Source organism: Abramis brama, assembly GCF_963993115.1.
Source record: "Abramis brama genome assembly, chromosome: 3".
Lineage (NCBI taxonomy): Eukaryota > Metazoa > Chordata > Actinopteri > Cypriniformes > Leuciscidae > Abramis > Abramis brama.
In genome coordinates, this window is record NC_139965.1 from 14,180,083 (window position 1) to 14,205,167 (window position 25,085).

The following is a 25,085-nucleotide window of genomic DNA, read 5'->3' on the forward strand; positions in this document are numbered from 1 at the left end:
TTTAATTGTATGCGTTTTCCAAACAACGTATAATAACCGACTTCCTGTTGGGCTTTTGTAAAACTTAGAGCATGAAAGTTGTTCGGCCCGATGAGATCTATTATGTGTACTGAGTTAAGGGCCCCAAAAGTGGCAAAAAGGCAAAAGAAAAAAAAAAGAAAAAAAAAAGGCTTGGGCCCTAATAATAATCCTTACGAAAACAATAGGGCCTCCGCCCTTTCAGGGCTTGGGCCCTAATAATAATAATCCTTACGGAAACAATAGGGCCTTGGGCCCTAATAATGTTTAAGTTTAAATTTATAGTAATGAAGGTTACTCGCCTATCAGTTTTACTTGTTAGATGTGACATTTTGCCTTAAGTTGTGTCTATCACTTTTGATCTCTCAAGTAGCCTATTAGAATTGGGTGGCTTTATTATACTGTTAAGACCAAAAAAAAATATGTTCAGATTGCAATTACAAAATTGAATTTAGTAAATTTAATTACAATGTTGTCAAATGTAGCCTAGCAAAGGAAATAATTCGCTAAACTGTAGCAAAGGACTAAGGAGGCTGTCATGTCACTGCCTGAACGCCAGAGGTCATTGTCTCCTTGTATATTGAACTGTTTCTCGCTCTCCATTGAGTTCACTTGTTATTCATTCCCTGTTCAGTTGTTTAAAGACAGTTGATTGAGTCTTGTGGGTTTGTAATGCAGTTCTGTGCAATTATGTTCATTTTTTTCTGTATTGATAATGTCAGGTGGGTGAGTGACTGGATTCTTTTATGAAAATAAAGCTCTGCACAGAGTCATAACTGTTGAACTGAGACTGCAATGCATTTTTCACATATTTGTACACATATCTCTCTGATTATTTCCATGTTATTTTTGTAAAATTGAACAGAATAATAAAAAACACTTTCTACATGGGTGGCTAAAATACAGTGTTTTATAAAGATGATGTTACTTGGTTGAAACTAGTAGCTCAAAGAATATCCTGTTTCAAAATAGTTATTAAGGTATTAAGGAGATTTAATTTTAGATTATTATTATTAATATTTAAAATCACCATACATTTGTAAGCAAAAAAAAAAAAGAAGACAATAACATTAATTCTCTTTACTGTCAATTCTTACAGTGTTCCCAAAACCAAATGATTTCAAATACAATTAAATATTTGTTTTAAATGTGTTACTTAATACACAAAGTTCAGTTGAGTTTATCCCCCAAACCATCAAGAACCCTGTCATCAATATCTATTAAAGGTGCAGTAAGAAATTTCTGAGGCCCTGTTTACACGTACATGGTTATTTTGAAAAACGGAGACATTTCCCTTCGTTTGTGCCCTTCGTTTACACACAAAAGGAAAATTCACCTCTGAAAACGATTCTTCCTAAAAACTCCGGCCAGAGTGGAGATTTTGGAAAACTTTGTTTGCACGTTTGCATGTACACTGAGAAAAACTGAGTTTTAGGCAGCCGACGTCACAGTATGCGACAGAACTTGCATCTGCGTCAAAAGTGCTATGTTTACATTTTCATGTAATGAGAAAGAGAGAGAGAGACAATCAGCAGTAGGGGGCGTGTCAATTCATGATGGGGGAGGAGAGAGAGAAAGCCAATCAGAAGTAGGGGGCGTGTCCACTCATGATGGGGGAGGAGAGAGAGAGTGAGGAAGAGGGAGATTTGAAGAAAGACTAGAAAGAGAGATGCTGAGAGACATTACAAAAGAGGAAAGCTCAGAGGAATATCACTGGGAAAAGAAGGGTTATGATCATGCAAGAGCTTTAGGACCCATGTTAATATTAGAAAAGCTTTCCAGTTATGGAGACGTCACTTTCACAAAGCATTATTTTGCTTCGCTTCAGCTATGAGAAAGAGACATCGACTATTACATTGTGTGTTAGTGCATTTTGGGTGTGGAGCAATGAAGGGAGTGGTGTGATTGTTTGGGCTGGTTTCATATATCAACAGTGTTTCTCAGATATCACTTACTGCACCTTTAAGATGACCCACAGAGCTTTTGCTAACCTTTTGCTATTCCACAAATGCAATTACAGATGCAAAACAGCATCCGATCAACAGCCCCAACCCTAACAGAATGTATCCCACAATGGTGGTCCAGAATGCAAACAAGTAGAGGGTCTTATTACAGTAGGGATCTCCAGCCACAGTTTGGTTGTAGTTAGGAGGGTAAATAGAGTAAATCCACACACTGCCTGTTAAAAAAAACAAAAACAAATACATTTCAGAAATATAATTTATTTTAGATTACGATTTAATGACGTTGGCTATTTGATGAAACAGGCTTCCCTGATCCTGTTACTTCCCTGTTTAATCTGTTTAACATAATTTATTTTAGATTATGATTTGATGAAGTTGGCATCATTCTGTTACTATAATACTGTGAAGATGCTTTGAAACAATTGCAGTTGTATAAAGCACAATAAATAAAGGCAACCTGACTTCAATTGACTGTTTACAATTCTTAACTTTTTTTAAAAAAAACATTGATTCACATATATTTTTTACCTTTAATAATTTTGTAATGAATTAATTAAATACTCAAAGGGACTATATGTAGAAGCCAGCAACTTATTTCTCGTGCTCGCACTCGTGCACACGCAATGTACAAAGACTGAACTTTTCAAATCAAAAGAAGTTGGAAATACTTTTGCAGCGATATTGTTAAAGGTGCTCTAAGCGATGTTGGGTGAAGTCACTTCTTGTTGACGTTCAAAGTATTGTCAAACAAATGGCTAGCTCGACCTCCCATCCTGATCTCATGGCAATTCGTACGAATTCATACAACCTCACTCGTGCAAATTAGTAAGATTTTTGCTAAAGATTGTACGAATTGCCCAATTCGTATGAATTCATACGAATGACCTACCCCTGACCCCGCCCCTAAACCTACCCATCACGTGGGTTTAGACAATTTGTACGAGTGAGGTCATACGAATTCATACGAATTAGCCACCTTTTTATCACTCGTACGAATTCGTACGAATTGGTTGTGAGATCATGTTGGACCACCCTCCTCCTCATCCCATCCCCTCCCCTCGCTGATTGTAGCGATGTCGATATAAACAATGGCTATCTGAACATCTTTGCCAAGCGCAAACCAGCACATAAGTAATCAATAAATTATCGGGGAGGGTCATGCCTTTTTTAACAATCATTTTGGAGGGTCATAGAAAAATGTATTGCTGGCGAAAGGAAGGTCAAGTCTATTTTGACTATAGATCTCAAAACTCCTCCGGTAGCCCCTTAAATAAAAAACGAACAGTCCCTAAGACATGAACATTCTTACATATAGCCCCTTTAAGTTAATTCATGTTAATTGTTAAAGTCTTTGTTAAAGACTTTAATTGTTAAAGTAAAAATTCCAATCTATAAAAAAACACCACAAACACAAATAAATACTGTTTGTTTCAAAAGAGCAAACCTTTTTTTTAATCTAAAAATCGTTTTTTAGTTACATAGCCTATTAAACAGACATTGTCTGGGATATTTTACAGAACAAAAGTTCATATTCACACCCAAATTTCAGGCAGACCCACACACAAAAGCACATTGACAGTGTTTTCCATTCACAGAATTCTAATGAAAATCTGCTGTTTGTTTGGCAAGTGTCTTTGTAATGGATTAACTGAACGATGCACAGAAGCTTTCAGAGACCTATGAACACATTAAATGAGCTCTTCCTCCCACATACGCCACCCAATCTTACCACTGATCATCCAGCAGAACAAGAAGGTAGAAACCAGAGCGTTCCACACAGTGCAGACAGAGCTGAGCAAATTTTTCTCACTGCAGGGAAGACAAGACAGCAAGGCCAGAAACAAACCAAACACTCCACATACCAGCACATAGACTGGGATATAGTGCTGCTGGGGACAGTCTTTGAGATAAATGGCACCTGTGATGATATAGGCAACACAACAGCACCTTAAATAACTGAAGGTATGGGAAAGGAATAAATACAGTACTCACATTCACTGTAACGCACCTATTGCAATCTGAGCAATGGGCATAGCCAGTAAGAGTAGTGTTGAAATCACTGAAATACAAATCAGTCCAAAATTAGCTAGAGTCAGTATACTTTATGTTCATTAAATGCAGAAGTAACAATTGTAAAACTCTCATACCAAGGCAAGCTAAACAAATTATTGAAGATTTCACGTAATTCAGCATTTGCTTTGGATCCATGGTTCCTATGCAAAGCATACAACATCACAACCCAAAATTAGCATCTGTGAAAGCAGTTAATAAATTATTATGCTCAAATGACTTTAATACATGAATTTGTATGATCACCTATCTGTTTTCTTAAAGGCACACTGTGGAGAAATTGTGTTTTTGTCAAACAGCGACCCCTAGAGTCGCTGTGGAATACTTGCACTGTCGATAATACCAAGTAATTAGTAATTAGCAAGTCTGTTAACAGCTCTGATATTCGAAAGCTAGCTAGACATATGTGGAAATTATTGGACTGGTCTAATTATCAGCAATGGATGAATGAACAGCATGTAAAAAAAAAAACATACTACAAGCAAGCGCAACAACATACAACATAGAATGCAAACAAGTTTACAAATAAGAGATTTATTTACTGGCCACTTCATGCGTTTTCTCAGATCGGATAGCTATCTGATTTATCAAAACGATTCCATTTACACCTGGTCACATAAATGTGTTTTTGCGAAACGGATTAAAATCCGATCTTCAATTCTCGCGCTATTGTTGGAGATTTTCCTTTGCCTCATGTAAAAGTCTGTATTGCTGTGTCTCAGTCAAAACCCAGGTTAAATCAGGATACATCAGGTTAAATTAGGTCAAGTGGTCTGTGAGGATGAAAGAGTACCTAACAAGCTCAGAGAGAAGATGTGTATAGGTAGCTGATAAGATGGTACTAAAAACGTTAATTAAAAATTATGGATGGCATTACAACACTGCAGGTGCAGAGAATCATGTGACCAAAGATATTCTTTAAAAATGGGTATGACCAAAGATTTTTCCACCAATAGAATAATGTCTCCGGGAAAGATGATGCTAACGGTAGCGAGATCTTGATAGATGATTGGCTACCTAGTGATAAGGTATAAGACCTGAGGTTCTGACCAGTGCAGATCAGATGGCCAGCTGGAATCTCACTTTGTTGCTTGTCAATAAAGTTACTTCTGAGACCTGGAACTTCGACTCTTGAGAGATTTCTTCGAGACTCGATTTGAGGACTTAGAATTTGCTACAACACTATATGCAGATTTAATGGAGTGCACGTCACCGAAAGCAACAGATATGAGCTGCATTTTATTGATCATCAGCTAAAATTTCAAAATCAAAGACAGCAATAAGAGAGAGCAGTAACAGCCCTGGTAAGATCATTTAGTTTCTTTACTTTTAATGATGATGACTGTGTGTTAAGCGTCTGCGACTTACTTTCACTTTGATTGCACGTTGGCTTGATGAATCGATGCTCAGCTGCGGTAATGCGTGTTCCAGTAGCGTCGTCATATCTGGCAATAACATATAGACTATAACACGCTCTCACACGTTTTTTTATTTATTTTTTTAACATTTTTGGGAGGAGTACAATTTACATATGTGGTTTCAACAACCAGATGCACACTTGTCCAGTTTCGTCTGGAATGCGGCCAGACTTCCTCCTGAAGTGGTTTGAGCGGTCGGATTCAAATCCGTCTTGAATGCGTTTCGGAGGGCATTTACACCTGGTCTTTTCACGATCAGATAGCTATCCGATCTGAGAAAACGCATTAAGTGGCCAGGTGTAAACAGCCCCCATGACAAAAACATACGCACGAAAGCCGAAAACAAATGCTGGTTGGCCTCTCACGTCCATAGACAAACGCTCACGTCCAAATTTGAGGAGTTCTTTTTTTGCTCGGTTTACTACCCGAACCCCGAAGTTACGTAGTGCCAGTAAAAGCGATTCAGACCCCGTCAGGCTATGGCAGACGTGTCATTCAACCTATTGTAAGTCGATGTACCATCACAAGGGTCTTGGAAATATATGAAGGTTGAAAAGCTACATAGTGTTCCTTTAACAAAATTTACATCAAGTAAAGTGTAAAGATAATATTGGTTTGAGTTAGCATTGAGTATATTGAAATATTGGACAGTACAACTGCAGTATTGATCAATTTAATTCCACTACATTAACAAATAAGATTTTTAGAAGTCTGTAAATAATACACTGACAGACATACCTCGTACACATAAGTGATAGTTTGCTTAAAAATGCTTACCTTAAGTTCTGCTTCTGGAAAGTCTTTACCTGACACACTCCGGGATTAGAAACAGCCTGAAATGATTCTTCAAGGGGTTTTATACTCTCTGGTGTAGAAGGTTTCAACATCCTTTTTTTATTTATTTATTTACAGTTGTACCATTTCAAGATAAACTGGTTCTTGCTGTTTGATATACAATACAAACATGCTGGAATGACAAATATTCTGAAATGTTTTCAGTAAGATGGAATCATTGACGCCTTGCAGTGGTTGGCCTCTTTCTTCAAAGATAGAACCTTCTCAGTGAGCATTGTGAAGTTTTCTTCTTCGTCGGTTCCCCTATTATGCAGTGTGCACTAAGGGTCTGTTCAGGCCTCTTCTCTTTTCACTTTATATGCTACCATTGGGTGCCATATATAATTTCCTATCATGCTGACGGTACACAGTTTTATCTACCAGCTAAAACTTACAGTTTTTATCCTTTGGACATGCTCTGGAACTGTTTTGAGGAGGTCAAATGCTGGATGGATAATATGTTTTTGCAATTAAATGAAAGCAAAAATTTTGACTTTAGGCCCCTCCAGGTCTTCATCTCTTTTAATTTAGATTATGTTGCCGCCAGTGTTCAACCTCATGTAAGGAATATTGGGTTTACTTTTGATTCGTCACTACATTTTGAGAAACAAATCAGTACAGTGGTAAAGGGCAGTTTCTTTCATCTGAGATCGGTTGCAAAATGAAAGCAGTTTCTATGGAGACCGTAATCCACGCGCTCATAACATCACGTCTAGATTACGGTAATTCCCTGTATTGTGGCCAGCCTCAAACTGCAATCTCTCGCCTGCAAATAGTCCAAAATGCTGCAGCAAGACTTCTTACCAGCACAAAAAAAAGAGATCACATTTCACTCTCGCGGCGAGAGTGCAACCCTCACTCTCAAACAGTGAAATACAGAAATGAGCGTGAAGGGAGTGCACCGTTTCTAGATTTGGACCAGTGACCAGAAGATAAGACTCGATCAAGAGACGGTGTCAACAACAAGGGGAGAAGGAAATGGTGACCACACTGGCTGCGTTAGAACAGGTAAGATGTAATTAGGAAAATGATAAATAAAAATAAATAAGGTAAAGCAGTGAAATTCAAAACATCATCACCACATAACACAAAGGAAAATAATGATCAGGATGGCAGTGAAGACTTGTTCCAAAAATATTAAATGTTACCTTTTTATAACCCTTATTTATATAGATTTATATTTCCTATTTAGTTTGTAACTATTATTAATTGTTTCTGTCTTTTTTTGTTGTTGACCTATTTAGATTCAAGCTAATTGTAAAGTGATCCACTCGGGGCAAATGTAAATGAGAACCCAAGTGCAGTTTATTATAAACAAAACCAAACATGAAACAAAAACATGGCGTGGCATGAAAACTCAAAACAAGACATGAACAGGACTCACAACAGTGGTTACAGGAAACAATACTTGACAAAGCCACATGGTAAACAAGAGGGCTTAAATACACACAAGACTAATGACTAGACAAGGGACACCTGTGAACAATGAAACAATGAACCAATGATAACATGACACATCAGACAAGGGAACACATGGCAGGATCACATGACTTACAAGGGTCACATGACAGACAAGGAAACATGACATGACACAGAAACATGACAAGAACAAACCCAAAATCATGACACTAATAAAGTTAATTGACCTACACTCTATTAATGTGTATACAATTTATTTGTACCTATTTATTCAAATTGTTTCTAATTGGCTTGTAGAATTGAAAATAATCCAAGATATTTTAAATGAACAAAGATATTTGCTTGACTGTTTTTCTACCCACTCTTTCTACCACAATGACCCTTTGGAGTTCCTAAGGCACAGAGGGGCTGATAGTGATCTAGGCCTGCAGGCCAAATGTTTGTACTTTGGGGGTCGATGAATTGTCACACCTTTAGTACAGTGGTGGAAGTAGGGATGCACCGAAATGAAAATTCTTGGCCGAAACCGAAAACCGAAAAAGAGGAAACCAAGGCCGAAAACCGAAACACCGAAAGAAATTATGCCAATTATTGTTAGTACCATTGCATTTATGGCTATGACTGTGTACTAAGTTTACTAAAATCAAGGCATTGCAATTGCATAAATTAATATTAAAGTTTCAAAGAATAAATCCATTAAAATTTTATGCAAATATTTATTTAGCATTTGCAAAGTATAAAATTAAATGTTTAACTTGACCCCACTCATGTGTACATCAAATAATAATGTAAAAGCCTACTGGCCTGGAGAAAGGTTTAAAAATGAAATGTTCTCTCATAAAAACAAAGTGCATTTAGGTCAATACTGCCATAGCCCAAAATAATATCTGCAGTTATATGCTCATGGACGTGAGTTGCAAAAACCATAAACAGCTCAGGTAAACCTCTGAGAAATGACGGCTGCTCTGCACACACACGCAAAGGTCTCTCGCTCCCTCTCTCTGCCGCGCGCGCTACGTATGCGCGCTCATGCTCGCTCGCGATTCCGGGAGATTTAAACTAATTTGCGGGCATTAGGGAGCCGGTATCAATACGCGGGAGACTCCCGGAACTTCCGGAAGACTTGGGATGTCTGTGTTTTGAAAATCGCTCTTAGATATATTTAAATACGTCCACACCGCAGATATGTAATGTTGCTTCAGACAAGCACGTGCAGGTCGCGGTGTCTGCTGTTTGCGTCATCACAACATTTCGGCCGTATTGTTTCGGTGATAAAAGTCTTTCGGCCGAAAACCGAAAATGCACTTTTGGGCCATTTTCGGTGGCCGAATATTCGGTGCATCCCTAGGTGGAAGTGTAATTATCTGATTGGTCAGTTTGAATGTCTCACAGTTGGGTTTTGGTCACATGGTCAAGGAAAGGATAAAACAAGATTGAAACTGTTGCGCTGTCTCTTTGATGCTCTGGCTCTCTCTTCTCCGGGTCCCTTCTTCTCTGGGTCCCCTCTCTTCTTATTCTTGGGGCTCTCTCCTTTTGCCTCCTCTCTTCTTTGTCTCTCTTTTTTGTTGGTATAAGTGGCAGTGGGTGGTATAGACAAGAAATGTGCAGTTTTCTACCATCTTGCTAATAACGTTTCTTTAGTCATTCGGCAGTTCTTGCAGCTTGAACCACTGCAGGAATTCCACCCTTACAGGCTTATTTAATGTAGAGAATAATTTTAAATTTGAACACAATTCTTCCAAATGAAAACCCTTTAAAATACCCTTTTTACTCTTGTTCTCCAGAAAAACAAACAAAATAATTGAATGAAATAAAATACAGTAGATTTTGAAAGTAGAAAATAACAGTAGGGAAAATACTGCTCACAATAGCAGTCTCGATATGAATTAGGATTTTGAGTAAGAGAGAAAGAAGGCTTTTGTGGTTGAGAGAGGCACAGCATCAGCTCATCAACCATGTGTAAATGAAGCGTTAACTATGGCTAAAATGTTGACGTGAAGTAGTTCACTATGGCTATGTTCACACTGTCAGTCCAAATCCGAATATTTTTGTATCTAAAATGATGTCCACACTGTGTATCGCAACTGTTCAGATCGATTTGTGTGTCCATCCATGCAGCTCTTTTGTTTTCCGGAATATCTGCATTGGTTTCTATGGCAATGACGTTAAGTTGATGGAGGGGTTTGCATTTGCAATAGAGATGTTATCTTATTTAAAGGGGTCATATAATGTCATTTTTGTACAAGCTAATATGATTCTTTAGGGTCTAAATTAAAAGTTTGTAATATACTTTAATTAAAAATTCTCATTAGTATTGTAAGAAAACACTCATTTTACCTGGTCAAAAACAGCTCTGTTTTCAGCACGCCGTTTCAGTGCATGTGTCTTTAAATGATAATGAGCTTTGCTCACCCCGCCCCTCTGTTCTGTGCGTACACCGTTTAAAATAATAATACAAAAACCATAACGCGTTGTTCATTATAAACGTGGGATTATGAATTATATTGAGAACGTCACATAGAAAACATGCCATAATGTACCCTGAGTGTAAAAATAGCCACATTCATCGTGAAGCGTGCAAGCTATTTGCAAAGATTAATATAAAGATTAATATAAAGGTCAATAAAACGTTACACTCACTTGTTCTTCTGGAGGATCAGCAGGAACACGAATAGTTGGTACTGATCCTTTTTTCTGGAGCAGCTTCTTAGCAAAAACAGCTTTATACTGACCCTCGTTTGTAAAGCAGTCTCGAGTCTGGTGAAATGATTCGCGCAAACATGACAGCATTGACGTTGATCGTGGGGAATATTCCCTTCGAAAACAAACTCAGCCACTGCGTCTTCAGCTGTACGGATTTAGAAACATCATCAATATGACTGCTGTGTTCGTTATTACACCCAAGAACAGAACACCACAATCGTTAGACGCCATTCTGCTCAGCACTCCAGCTATCAACAATGAACGCGCCGGTCGGCGCGTGCTATGATTGACGAGGGCGGGTCTGTGTTCCCGCTGCTGTCAATCAGCCATCGTGGGAGGGGCGTCGATATTGTGACGTCACAATATCGAACAGCTTGATTTGAGACAGGAGGAAACATATAAGAAGATTAAAAAAAAACCACTGGATGGATTTTTATCATTTTATGATGGTTGTGTACAGGCACTGCCAACACACATTACAGTACAATCAACTTGTAAAAGTGCATGTACCATTATATGACCCCTTTAAATTTTACAACATGGAAGTGTGTATCCGCCGCGCTGGACTACTGCGTCTCAAGTCTGCTGCAGAACCGGAGGAGGCTGGTATGCACAGCTTTTTTCCTCGCTCTTGTCTCCGCCGGTTTCAAAATGAAAAACTAATAATTTTCTGCTCGTCGGCACTTTGCAACAACACAGCCTTGTTTTGGCAGTGACTTTCAGCATGTTTCCTATAACAACGTCTGACGTTCACATTTTACGTGCCGTGAGAAAGTCACATAAACCATGCGAAATCCGATCAGAGCGTTCAGACTGAAGCAGATTTCCTTAAAGCAACACTATGGAACTTTTCCTCTTCGGTCCCCCTACAGGTTGGAAGCGGAATTGTCCATTACCGCTGTCGTAAATCATTTAGCCTATACCGCAGCCGACCGCCGCACACACACTCGCTGTTTATCCAGCACCGGCTTTGGAATGAACGATGTCCACAGACAAGCTAGAGTATGTTGCATGATTTCATTAAAGTATGATGTATTGCGACATCAGAAACGAAGAAAAACTAAATAATGACTATTGTAACGCTTGCCGTAAAGCAAGTCAAATTTGTAGTTTTCTTATGTCTCATTTGAACTACAGAAACGCGACCCGATCTGGCAATCTTACATAGAGCGGTTATAGCAGATAAAGGACCGCAAAGCGGAGGCATAAGTGCCTTTCACCCTGTTGCGACTTGATGAACCACTGAAACGATTTTGGAAAAATTATTTTAAGGTAAAAAATGTTACATAGTGTTGCTTTAATAGGATTTCAAACCACATATGGATGTAGCTTGAAACGGATTTCATGTGATTTTTTTTGCTGTTCACGTTAGGTAATTCTGATCAGATTTCAATTGGATATGAACAAAAATCGGATTTGGACTGAAAGTCTGAACGTAGCGTATGTCGGGATAAGAAATAGAAGAAAGAATTGTCGGGTCGTCAGTCCATGACTAAGAAGCTAGCTCGTTCAGATCATTACCACATATTAACTTTAGTTTGTCAAAATGTTGCGCTCTTTCCTGCTTACTAAGTCCTTCTCTATATGATTTAGCAGCTTCCACGTGTTTTTTCCGTGGTTTAGATATCATAAATTAGTGTAACAATGTGTTCAGTGTAATATAAATTTTTATTTCAGCCAGCATAAAACCATAAATGTTATGGAAATTTTTATTCTAGCCAGCTTATACCATACATGGTGTTAAAGAAACTGCAAGTTGCATATCATCTTCTTCCTTACTGCTGAAGAACGAGGTCAAAGTGACATTTGAAGAAAGAACAGTTTGTTCTTTCTAAATACAAATACGCTTGCTTGCACTAAGAGTGAAAATATATACTTTGGAGTTTTTTAAATGACATATGTGTGTGTGTATGTGCGTATAGCAAAGGGGTGTTAGACTATGTGTGAAAATAGAAGTAAAGATAACAACGGTACACGGGGTCAAACAATAGAAAAAGAAGCTCTGGTACTAAGAAGATAAGTAAGGGAGGGGTAGATATGGTGAGTTTTGGTGTATATAAACGGGGCAAAAAGGGAAGTCAGCGCGCTTCTCATATCAGACTCTGACTGATGTGTGAACAGCCTTTCTTGCAAGAAATAAAGATCTTTATAACTTTTGAAATTTCCAGCTGTCTTCCAATTATTGTTTAAAGTCTAGAAAGAATTTCCACGACATCAGTAGTACATAAACAGTGCAATCTATGCTGTTGTTTACATCCGAGTATCACCAATATGGCCGCGCATCCGGGTAACTGACCAAACCGTGACGTAGGTGCAAACACTCTATAGTTTTTCCGATGTTAAGCAGGGGCAGTACACATACAAAACCTTCTTCAGAAATCGTCCAGTGTCCAGGAAATGTGCAGCATCCGACTCGGGAAATTATGAAAAATAATTAGAAAAGGGGAAAAAGAGAAAAAGAAGAAAAGACCCAACCTTGCAAAAGACAAGGTCAAAAATACAATTAGACAGTCCTTTCAAAAAATATACCTCCTTACAGCAGTTAATCTGCATATAAACAACATTCAAAATTTAGGATCGCGCCAGCTGCTTCTCTCTCACAAAGAGTGTTGCATCATCTGTGTCCTGGCTCCACCCGTTAAGGTGGGGCTAAATTCCCACTCATCTAATTGGACAATCTTCATCTTATTAAATTACATAACTTTCTAAATTAGTTTTATGGTTTTAATTTATGTAATTTCTTATTTTCTCTTCACAGATATTAATAAAATAAAATAACTGTTTTACATATTCATATCCCTTTTTCTACCTGGGTTACACCCTCCCCTCTTGAATACATGCACATGCACATCCCGCTGCATCTGCATATTTTTATAGTCACACACACAGGCACATCATCCATCCAGTATTCATAGTTTCACTCAGAGCTGGATTCTCTTTACTTCTGTTCTCAACCTCACAATCGACTTCTGTTTCAACCTCCTGAGAATAAAACTCATCTACAGACTTAGAACAGAGATCCAATCCTGGAAAAAAAAAAGTGAATCAGTATGACCAGATTCCAGCTCAGCAGAAGGCGTTTCTACTTCTCCAGACTCAGGTAAGCTTTCCCTTACAGGTTCCTCTGGATTCTCCTCTGAGAACTCACTGGTAGGCTCTCTCTTACAGGTTGTGAAGGGAGGCCCATATAAGGATGGCACTTCCTTCGCTTTCTTCGCTAAGGATTGCTCTTCCTTGAAACCAACAGTCTGATATACCAGCAGTTATCAGATTCAAGAAGCTTTAAGCTTAGCTACTATCTATCTGTTAGTTAGTACTCATTTATAATCTGTAACAAGTATTCTTTTCATTTGATTCTTTTAATAAATTTTGTTAAAACATTTATTACAATCATCTGACTGGATCTTGGATTTTTGAGTACGAATCATATTCTTCTACCTGGATCAGGGAAGATCCTTCCTGGAGAAAACGACACCAGAGGGTGAGCATTCTTTTGATAAAAGAATAATCAATATAAGATTTGATTTATTTGATTTACCAAAGAGGCAGCATATGACAAGATTGTTGTATAGCGAACAAGGTTTAAGAGTACCACAAAAGGTAGACTTATAATATAAAAGGGAGATCTATTATTGTTATAATAGAATACGAATTTGTATAGACTGATCATCTAACTCTTGAGGACACGACTAAAGGATAGGCTCTTTAATTACCGCGAGATTATCTATATATCCTAGGTAGGATGTAGGATAATTGGGAACGGTATTAATCGTGATAATCCATCGCAAGGTTCAATAACAGGTAAGTCAATTGGGACATTCTGAAGTTTTGGCAGGGTAATTGCTCAGGGCTCACCAGAACTCAAGTTTCAAAGTCAAGCGTATCCCCAAGTACAGGACTTACGAACTTACAACTCGTACTCACACCCAGACTCTGGCTCTTTTAGTGGCCGACCGATACAGTTTTTTTTTTTTATGGCCGATATCTTAGAGAGCAGGGTGGCCGATGGACGATATACATATATATATATACAGTGAGGAAAATAAGTATTTGAACACCCTGCTATTTTGCAAGTTCTCCCACTTAGAAATCATGGAGGGGTCTGAAATTGTCATCGTAGGTGCATGTCCACTGTGAGAGACATAATCACAGAAATCACAATGTATGATTTTTTAACTATTTATTTGTATGATACAGCTGCAAATAAGTATTTGAACACCTGAGAAAATCAATGTTAATATTTGGTACACTAGCCTTTGTTTGCAATTACATGTCACAAGATGGGAAAAATGGTGAAGCAAGGATTCAAGTGCAGGAAGAAGGGTATTTATTAAATAATCCAAATAAAACAAAACTACAAACAAAAACCTCCCCGAGGGGGGAAAAACAAGACAGGCATCAGGTAGAACATGAAACGCGAGGGAGCATGGATAACGAACCAGCACAGGACTGCAAACACAGGGAGACTAAATAGGGAACAAACAAAAGGATAGGCAGGGAGGGCAGTTCAGGTAGCGAAATCTTCACTGAGATAGAAGGAACCCCTCCTTGCCCTGTTGGCGTAAAGAGCCACACCCACCTCTTCGACAGGAGTTAGTCCAGCAGAACTGCTGATGGGCAGGGAAATCAGGACCACCTTGCCCACCCTGCAGGACAATCTGAAACCAAACTGGCCTAATGAAGAAGGGATCAGACAGGCTGACGCTGCAGCCAAGCAAAGGCAAGCCTATTACTATAACCGCAGGAATGGAGTAAGGATCCTACCCCCACTGAGTCCGGGGGACCCGGTGCTAACAAAGTTGGATGGACAGAAACATGGACAATGCCTGCTGTCCTTCACAGCTCCAGCTCTACTCCAAGGTCCTATATCGTGGAGATGGCACAGGGCGAGTGCTACAGGAGGAACCGGCACCACCTGCAATCCATGCCCAGGCCGGTCACACCCTGACCAGTTTGCTCCTGAGGTCAGGAACACTGAGGACACACAAGGTACTGAGACACAAAACACTCCCACACCCACACAAGGGACTGTGACCATCACTCGCTCTGGCAGAGTGAGCAAGCCCCCAGATAAACTGGACTGGTGATTATGGACTCTAGGGTGTCTGGGTCTCAGTCAAGAATTGATTGTATCAATAAAAAAATTTAAAAAATAAAATAAAATTAAAATTAAAAGGAGGATGATGTTTGATTTATTGCTGATTTTTTGTTTCAGAAATGCACTTTGATGTTTGTAAAAGTATGAACAGGAGGAATGGTTATTATAAAGTGTTACCCAGTAAGGATATGTATAATATTACAAATATTAAATATATTATGTAAACATTATGCAAGTCTTTTTCCAACGTGACAACATTTTTCAAGTCTATTCTTCTGCTTTCTCCTCAATATAAGAAATGACATTTGCAGTGGGAAGCACATGTCTACAGCTTGCATATGGCACAATATTGTCTTATGACCCTTACTAAACTTCAACTTACATAATGTTTAAGTTTAAATTTATAGGCTAGTAATGAAGGTTACTTGCCTATCAGTTTTACTTGTCAGATGTGATATTTTGCCTTAAGTTGTGTCACTGTTGATCTCTCAAGTAGCCTATTAGAATTGGGTGGCTTTATTATTATTGTTAAGACCAAAAAAAAAAATGTTCAGATTGCAATTACAAAATTTAATTGAGTCAAATTAAATACAAAATGCTCTCTTTTTGAATATAAAAAACACCAACATGTAGCCTAGCAAAGGAAATAATTCGCTAAACTGTGTAGCAAGGACTAAGGAGGCTGTCATGTCACTGCCTGAACGCCAGAGGTCATTGTCTCCTTGTATATTGAACTGTTTCTCGCTCTCCATTGAGTTCACTTGTTATTCATTCCCTGTTCAGTTGTTTAAAGACAGTTGATTAGGGCTGTTTTCGACTAAGGATTTTCATAGTCGAATCTGATTCGTTAGATTTTGCCGTAGTCGACTGATAGTCGAACCTTTTTTTTTTTTTTTTAGATAGCAGCTAGATTTTTTCCATTTCAAACAAAAGAGCTAAAAAAAAACTAAAAGAAAAACATGGTGTGTAACAAATACCTTTTATTCATTTAAAGCCAGATGAACAAAACATATCACACATATATCATAACATTTCATAAACATGAGGAGCAATATGAGAGAGAAATTTGGTGATCGTTGTTTAGGTAGCATTAAACCACGTAAAGCTTTTTCACGCCCATGAGAACCGTGTGGAGTCAACTCACAGCCGCTCCGCTGCCCTGCTGAAAATGTGAAGCAGAAACGCTTAATATCAGATAACGTCCATAATAATTGGACTCTGGGTTCGATTTTTTGGCCATTTTCAGTGGTTATGAGGAGCAATATGAGAGGGAAATTTGGTAATCATTGTTTAGGTACATTAAACCACGTAAAGCTTTTTTCACGTTAGGACTTAGCCTATATATAAAGCCCATGAGAACCGTGTGGAGTCAACCCACAGCCGCTCCGCAGCCCTGCTGAAAATGTGAAGCAGATTTTTGAATACATTTTTATTTATTTACATTAGTAAGCTACAGGACATCGTCTTTCAAAACATGACCTGCGCGAAAGCGGAAAATATTTTTTTGTACCCAGCCCTTCTGAAAATGCGAATGCGTCTCTGTCCCCAGCACATTTCAAACCAAACTGACGCCCATGTATTCGACTATGAGGTTCATAGTCGAATCAGACCTCTCCGAATCGAATCGTCGAATCCTCGACTATTATGGCGCGTTTCCACCGAGCGGTACGGTACGGTACGGTACGGGTCGGTACCCTTTTATTTGCGTTTCCACTGCCAAAAGTTGAGAATGGTACCAAAAAGCCGAACCGTACCGTACCACTTTTTGGGTACCCTTCCGTTGGGGTACCTAGCACAGTGGTACGGTACTAAAAGGTGGAGCTAGACTCACTGCAGGACGTTGATTGGTTGACAGAGAATCGTCACTTGCGCGTGCTACGAGGGGAATGACAACATAAGAAGCGCCATTTTTTTATATACAGTTTAATATAATATACTGTTACTGTGTCACGAAATGTAATTTTAAGAGTTTTTCAGGCGAGAATGTAGTTGTTTAAAGCTCTAATCTGTGGTTTATTTATAAAGATGATTTGTTTTTCCCCGGTTGTGAGATCCATGCGATCAGCGGGCGCTCGGCGCTCATGTTTCCCGGCTGGATGAGCCTTTCCTCGGCTAAGTTAGTTCTTCTGACGTTCGCCGATGACTCCGACGGTAGTGGTTAAACATGAGATATAATTCGTCTTGTGCAGACCTAACGGGCGATCTTTGGTCTCGTGAATATATAATGCGTTCCCTGTCAATCGTTTTGACTGAGGGCTAAGTTTAGTTTCATATTATAGGCTATTTGTATTTAACTTTACTGTTGTAATGTTAGACTAGCGCAGCATTTGGACATTTGACTGAATTGTTTGCTTTATTTCTTATTGTATAGCTTCTTGTACCTTTTACTTAAACTTTTATATTGGCTATTATTGATAAAACTGAAATTTTACAAAAAGAAATATGGTTTCTTGTCATTTTCTTTTTACAAGATTATCACTGATGTTTATTGCAACATTTGTACAAATGCATATATTGCCTGTAATGTGTAATTTTTTTTATTATTTAAACGAAAAGAGGTAACGTTAGGGTTGTGTTTTAAATCGTTTTGTTATAAATAGAATAACGTATAACGTGCAGTGAATAATCAATATGCGTTGCGCATGAACCACATTTGTGTCCCTATAATGTTTAATTTATTTAAATGAAAACGAAAAGAGGCAGAGTAGTGTTTTATAACATATTTCGTTTTATTGTTGCTTAAATTTGTACATACAGAGTAACAGAGATAACCGGAGTAGCAGAGCGAGCTGAGTGACGCTTTTAAGAACGCGCTGTACCATTTGCATGTAGGAGTCGCACATGGCAAGTACAAACTTTGCGTACTTAATATTGAGAAAAGCCTAATGTCGGCGCTTGTCTTCTTGTGACAAACATGTCGAGGAGCAAGAACAAGATCTGCTGTATGTCATCCATTGTAGTTTACTATGTTCTTCTTCGCGCGAAAATTACGTCGATCGAAACACCACGCCTATCAAGTAAGGGTACTGTTGGCAGTGGAAACGCTAGCCAGATCATGGTTAACAGACCCGAACCGTACCGTACTGTACCGTACCGTACTGTACTGCTCAGTGGAAACGAGCCATTAGAAGTCAGCCCTACAGTTGATTGAGGCTTGTTGGTTTGTAATGCAGTTCTGTGCAATTATGAAAATAAAGCTCTGCACATGAGTTATAACTGTTGAACTGAGACTGCAATGCATTTTTCATATATTTGTTTTCTTAACCACTCTTTCTCTGTGATTATTTCCATGTTATTTTTGTAAAATTGAACAAAATAATAAAAAACACTTTCTACATGGGTGGCTAAAATATAGTGTTTTATAAAGATGATGTTACTTGGTTGAAACTAGTAGCTCAAAGAATATCCTGTTTCAAAAAAAAAAATTAAGGTATTAAGGAGATTTAATTTTAGATTATTATTATTATTTAAAATCACCATTCATTTGCAAGTAAAAAAAGACTCTTTACTTTTGCTAATCTTTTGCTATTGCACAAATGCAAGTACAGATACAAAAACAGCATCCGACCAACAGCCCCAACCCTAACAGAATGTATCCCAGAGTGGTGGTCCAGAATGCAAACAAGTAGAGGGTCTTATTACAGTAGGGATCTCCAGCCACGGTTTGGTTGTAGTTAGGAGGGTAAATGGAGTAAATCCACACACTGCCTGTTAAAAAACAAAAACAAATACATTTCAGAAATATAATTTATTTTAGATTTCGATTTGATAACGTTGGCTATTTGATGAAACAGGCTTCCCTGATCCTGTTACTTCCCTGTTTAATCTGTTTAACATAATTTATTTTAGATTATGATTTGATGAAGTTGGCATCATTCTGTTACTATAATACTGTGAAGATGCTTTGAAACAATCGCAGTTGTATAAAGCACAATAACTAAAGGCAACCTGACTTCAAATGACTGTTTACAATTTTAACTTTTTTCTAAAAACATTCATTCACATATATTTTTTTACCTTTAATATTTTTTTTAATGAATTAATTAAATACTCAAAGGGATTATGTAGAATTCAGAAACCCTTGTTTATTAGTGACACCGGTGGCCGTTAAGTGAACTGCAGCCAGCAACTTATTTCTCCTGCTCGCACTTGTGCACACGTAACGTATAAGAGACTGAACGTGATTCAAGGCCTCGATGTTCTCATGACAATGTTCTTTTCAAGTCAAAAGAAGTTGGAAATACTTTTGCAGCGATATTGTTAAAGGTACTCTAAGCGACGTTGGGTGAAGTCACTTCTTGCTGACGTTCAAAGTATTGTCAAACAAAACCGAGTATAGCTCGACACTCCCTCCTCCTCATCCCGTCCTCTCCCCCTCCCTTCCGTGCTTCCTGAAACAGTCATGAACCATTTAGAAAAAACAAACTGGATTTACCCACCTGTCCAGCAAAAACAGAGCCACCTGAATTTTGGGACTTTGCTCCTTTTCCCTCTTCTTTGTTATTTGTTCATCGAAACGTGATCTCTTTGGTCGTGTGTTGGCCATATTAAAATTCTCAAGAATATACATTTTTATATTTACAGTCATGGCCATTGTCTAGGACAGGGGTTCCCAAACTTTTTCCACACAGATGAGGTAGATAGATGATGTAATTAAAATAACACAGTTATGATAGTTTGATTATGAAGTATATTTGAGACTATAGAATATATAGATCTGGTATTGTGAGACTATAGTTTGAATTAATCACTTTTCTTTGAATGACACATTGATATTACTGTACAGAATGGCTCTTTCAGCATTATCCTGAACATTGTATAAGCATTCGCTTCATGTGTCATTGAACGGAAGAGAGGCTCTCGGGAGCGTAAACGTCACATCCTTTTGATTTCCCCGGGAAAAACCTCCCAGAGTCCTTCACATAAAAATCAGTCTACAGGGTTTCAGACAACCTTGAAAGGTCTCGTTTTTCAAGTTTTGTTTCAAGATATTCACACACTGGCAATAAATAAAATAAAGCGATTAAGACATGAACATTATTACATTTAGCCACTTTAAGTTAATGTTAATTGTTAAAGTCTTTGTTAAAAAGACTTTAATTGTTAAAGTAAAAATTCAAATCTATAAAAAAAACACCACAAACACAATTAAATATTATTTGTATAAGTTCAAAATGAAATATGTTTTTTTTTAGTTACATCGCCTATTAAACAGACATTGTCTGAGATATTTTACAGAACAAAAGTTCATATTCACACCCAAATATCAGGCAGACCCACGCACAAAAGTGTTTGGCAAGTGTCTTTGTAATGGATTAACTGAACGATGCACAGAAGCTTTCAGAGACATATGAACACATTAAATGACTTCTTCCTCCCACATACGCCACCCAATCTTACCACTAATCAGCCAGCAGAACAAGAAGGTAGAAACCAGAGCGTTCCACACAGTGCAGGCGAGGCTGAGCGAAGTACGATTTCCCTCCTCCGTCTCCCTGGCGCAGGGAAGACAAGACAGCAAAGCCAGAAACATACTAAACACTCCACATACCAGCACATAGACTGGGATATAGTGCTGCTGGGGACAGTCTTTGAGATAAACGGCACCTGTGATGATATAGGCAACACAACAGCACCTTAAATAACTGAAGGTATGGGAAAGGAATAAATACAGTACTCACATTCACTGCAACGCACCTATTGCAATCTGAGCAATGGGAATAGCCAGTAAGAGTAGTTTTGAAATCACTGAAATACAAATCAGTCCAAAATGAGTCAGTATACTTTATGTTCAATAAGTGCAGAAGTAACAATTGTAAAACTCTCATACCAAGGCAAGCTGTAGTAGTTTTTGGAGGAGATTTCACGTAATTCAACATTTGCTTTGGATCCATGGTTCCTATGCAAAGCATACAACATCACAACCCAAAATTAGCAGTCTGTGAAAGCAGTTAATAAATCATTATGCTCTCAAACTCAATTCCTGGAGGGCCACAGCTCTGCACAGTTTTGCTCCAACCCTAATCAAACACACCTGATCCAGCTAATCAAGGTCTTCAGGATTACTAGAAACTTCCTTGCAGGTGTGAGTTGGAGCTGGTTGGAGTTAAACTGTGCAGAGCTGTGGCCCTCCAGGAATTGAGTTTGAGATCACTGCATGACTTTAACACATGAATTTGTATGATCATCTATCTGTTTTCTTAACAATGTTTACATCAAGTAAAGTGTAAAGATAATATTGGTTTGAGTTAGCATTGAGTATATTGAAGTATTGTACAGTACAACTGCAGTATTGATCAATTTAATTCCACTACATTAACAAATACAATTTTGTGTGAGTCTGTAAATAATACACTGACATACCTCGTACACATAAGTGATACAAATGCTTACCTGAAGTTCTGGTTCTGGAAAGTCTTTACCTGACACACTCCGGGATTAGAAACAGCCTGAAATGATTCTTCATGGGCTTTTATACTCTCTGGTTTAGAAGCTTTCAACATCCTTTTTTCTTTTCTTTCAAGACAAACTGGTTTTTGCTGTGTGAACAAAATGACAAACATGACAAGCGTAATGCTGGAATGTATTCAATAAGCAGTGGTTGGCCTCTTACCTCAAAGATAGAATAGGTAACTCAAAGATAGTTAGATAGGCCTTGGTAGATCTTGTATAAGTGATTCAAATCTAGATCGTCAAAATCATTCAAACTTGTTTGCCATCCAATTTTTGATGAGCAGCTATGGCTAGTCATTTTCTTAATTAACATTTTCCAATATAGCAAAACTAAATGTAAACATGCTTTAAACAACATACATTTAAGTTACTTGAGAGAAGACTAAGAGATTTTGAAAGTTTCAACAGTTTTTTTCCCACAAAATGAAAGTCCAAAACAACACTGGACCTCATGGACAAAAAACCCACTGGGACATTGCTAAAAATATCTTATTTTATGTTCCGCAGAAAGAAAGAAGTCGTACAGGTTTGGAACGACATGAAAATGAAACTATGGGTAAAATGTAAACGATGACAGGTTTCATTTTTGGGTGAACTATGTGTAAGGTAAGGGTTATGTTCAGTTTCATTGTGTTTTATTTTGTTTGCCTGAGCCTACATCTACATTAATCCGGATAGATTTGAAAACAGAGTTTTTGTTTCAAAATGCTTTCCGTCCACACTAGCGGTTTCCAAAAGATTCTCATCCACACTGAAACGTTCAATTCATTTTACAGCGAATGTGTAAACCCTAACAAAAGCTCACTGAGATGATACAGACAGAACAAGGCATAATTAAAGCTGTAGTCGGCAAGTCTGGCAGATTGGGTCGACTTAGCCAAAATTTTTAATGTTTACAACTCTCATGCCCCTCCCCCACTACCAGCGAGCACCCTCCCATCGAGTTCGTGCTCGTCAGTGCGTGTGTAACGTTACCTGATTTTCTGTGAACACGTCCGTCTCTTCAACATCTATTAACACCATGGACTCGGGAGGTAGGCAGCCCTGGCTAATCTATCCATAGATAGCAATAACCGAGGAATTGGAAGCTTGTTAGTAGATTTTCTCTCCGCCATCACGCTTTGTACAATCTTCAGGCGTGTCGCGTGCATGTTGTGAATGATATTGTAACGTGCGCGGTAACGGGGGTTGGTTTGGTTCTTACAATTGATTGGTTGGGTCCTTACATGCGCTTTGTGAGGCTCACTAGCACACACACACAAGGTCTCTCGCTCCCTATCTCTTATCCCGGTAGACGTAGAATCAACAGCTAGATCAATGAGAAACCCTATGATTACAACGACCATCATTTGAAGTGTCACACAGTTCTGAAATTATCGTACATTATAGGATATTTCCCATTATTGATCGTACATCGTACAGAGGTCAAAATTATCGTACAAATACGATAATTATCGTACATCTGGCAACACTGCCTGTGATTGACAGTCAGATCTCACACCCCCCTGCGCTGATTGGACCCGATGATCCGGGAGCGGTGGATTTTTGCAAAACAAATAACACGCTCCAGGTGGAGTTAGAAGCTCGGTTTTTTTCTAAAACCACCTTATTTATGTTGTTCTGTCGGATTATAGTGTCGATTTCACTGAATATGATAAAAAAAAATGTTGCCGACGGCAGCTTTAAGTTATCACGCAGTTCTTCTTGCAGGATAATTTTATTTAGCAAAATGTCTCACCACTCACTGATGTTTCCAGGTTGCACTCACTCAACATTTTACTCACTCACACATATTTGGTCTAAAACGCAGGACAGCAAATGCGAATTAATTTTCTGTCATCTTTGCAGGACTGTGATGAAGAGTGTGCAAAGGAACATATTTTAGAAACTGTGTGAAAGTGAATAGAACATAACAGGCACAATACTTGTATAAACATGAATATCTATTGGTACAATATGCATCACATGACTAAACATGCATCCCCATTTTCAAATACCTCACCACACTACACCGCGAAAACGGCGCTTTCAAAGTTATCCCCTTTGGAGAGTGTTTTCAAAAAGCTTTGTTTTCATTAATAAAAACGCCATCTCAGTGTGAACGCAAGACCAAAATGGAGAGAAAAATATGCGTTTTCAAATGAAAACATATTAGTGTGGACAAGGCCTCAGTTCTAGTTCCTTGTTTGTTTCTAATGGTTTATGATTGAGGCTCAATCCCAATTCTATTTTATACCCCTTCGCCTACCCCTAACCCCTCGCCTACCCCTTACTCTTGCCCCTTGAAACAGAGTGGCAAGGCGTAGGAGTGAAAATGTTCCCCTAAGAAATGGGACACCACTACTACACCGTTACACGTCATTATACGTCGTCGCTAGCTTCTACGTCACAGGAGATGCGCAAATGTTTATCACACACTTCCAAGATGCCGTTGTCAGCTGTAGTCATCTCAATTGTGTGGGTTACAGCTATTTTTTTGCATTTTTCTTCTGAAGTTCGCAGAAAACAACGGAGATGACGATATATTCGACGCCTTAGTATTTTTGGACTTCAGGAATCGTTGCTCGTTGTCAGCACGAAAATGAATGAGCCTCCGGGTTTCCTCAGGTGTCCCTGTTTGATAAAGAACATACAAGACTGGTTAATCATGTTGCAAAAAGCACGAAACTGTGTAAGCACTGTTCGTTTATATCGTGTTCACATATTACCACAAGAAAACAATGCGTTCATAGTAGACGTACGGTAAAAGATAAGCCAATTCCCTGCCGCAATTACATTCACCAGTTATCAGACATAAAAATATGTTGCGGGACTATCGTTAATGAACTTCAGCGATTTTTTTGCAAACGTTTCTTTGAAGAACATCACCGTAAATATGAACACAAGATTGAATGTGACAAAGAAAATTATTATTAGCAGCCATGTTGCCTCTGTAGCCGGTGTATGCAGGTACATTTCTCATACCCCTTCGTTTGAAGTGTGGTCTCGAAAAAAAATCTTCGTTTCAAGGGCTATCTGGCTCTTCCCCCTACCCCTCCAACCAAAAGAGAATCGAGACAACCCTACCCCTTCACGGGAATGTGAAAAACAGAGGGGTAGGGCCAAGGG

General features: G+C 38.5%; 2 protein-coding genes across 2 annotated transcripts; both read right to left on the bottom strand.

Moving 5' to 3' along the window:
• Positions 1-729: 729 nt before the first annotated feature.
• Positions 730-6,294, bottom strand: LOC311078815 (transmembrane protein 272-like). Its single transcript, XM_084107813.1, has 6 exons — positions 6,248-6,294; positions 5,421-5,497; positions 4,130-4,195; positions 3,991-4,041; positions 3,712-3,900; positions 730-2,197 (listed from the first exon to the last, which is right to left on the bottom strand). The coding sequence occupies exons 3-6, from the start codon at positions 4,188-4,190 to the stop codon at positions 2,016-2,018; spliced, it is 483 nt and encodes a 160-aa protein (XP_083963939.1). The 5' UTR covers positions 4,191-4,195; positions 5,421-5,497; positions 6,248-6,294; the 3' UTR covers positions 730-2,015.
• Positions 6,295-19,038: 12,744 nt separating this feature from the next.
• On the bottom strand, positions 19,039-21,481 carry LOC311080310 (transmembrane protein 272-like; the record flags this gene model as incomplete). Its single annotated transcript, XM_084110199.1, has 4 exons — positions 21,355-21,481; positions 21,222-21,272; positions 20,925-21,131; positions 19,039-19,232 (listed from the first exon to the last, which is right to left on the bottom strand). The coding sequence occupies exons 1-4, from the start codon at positions 21,434-21,436 to the stop codon at positions 19,039-19,041; spliced, it is 534 nt and encodes a 177-aa protein (XP_083966325.1). The 5' UTR covers positions 21,437-21,481.
• Between the last annotated feature and the right edge of the window lie 3,604 nt (positions 21,482-25,085).

What these genes read in the sequence shown, in the direction of transcription:
- LOC311078815 (XM_084107813.1), bottom strand. Translation starts at nt 4,190, where the DNA reads ATGGATCCAAAGCAAATGCTGAATTACGTGAAATCTTCAATAATTTGT. An exon ending in CATTGCTCAGATTGCAATAG is followed by an intron (nt 3,901 to 3,990) that starts GTGCGTTACAGT and finishes ATATCATCACAG; the next exon opens with GTGCCATTTATCTCAAAGAC. An exon ending in GTTCTGCTGGATGATCAGTG is followed by an intron (nt 2,198 to 3,711) that starts GTAAGATTGGGT and finishes TTTTTTTAACAG; the next exon opens with GCAGTGTGTGGATTTACTCT.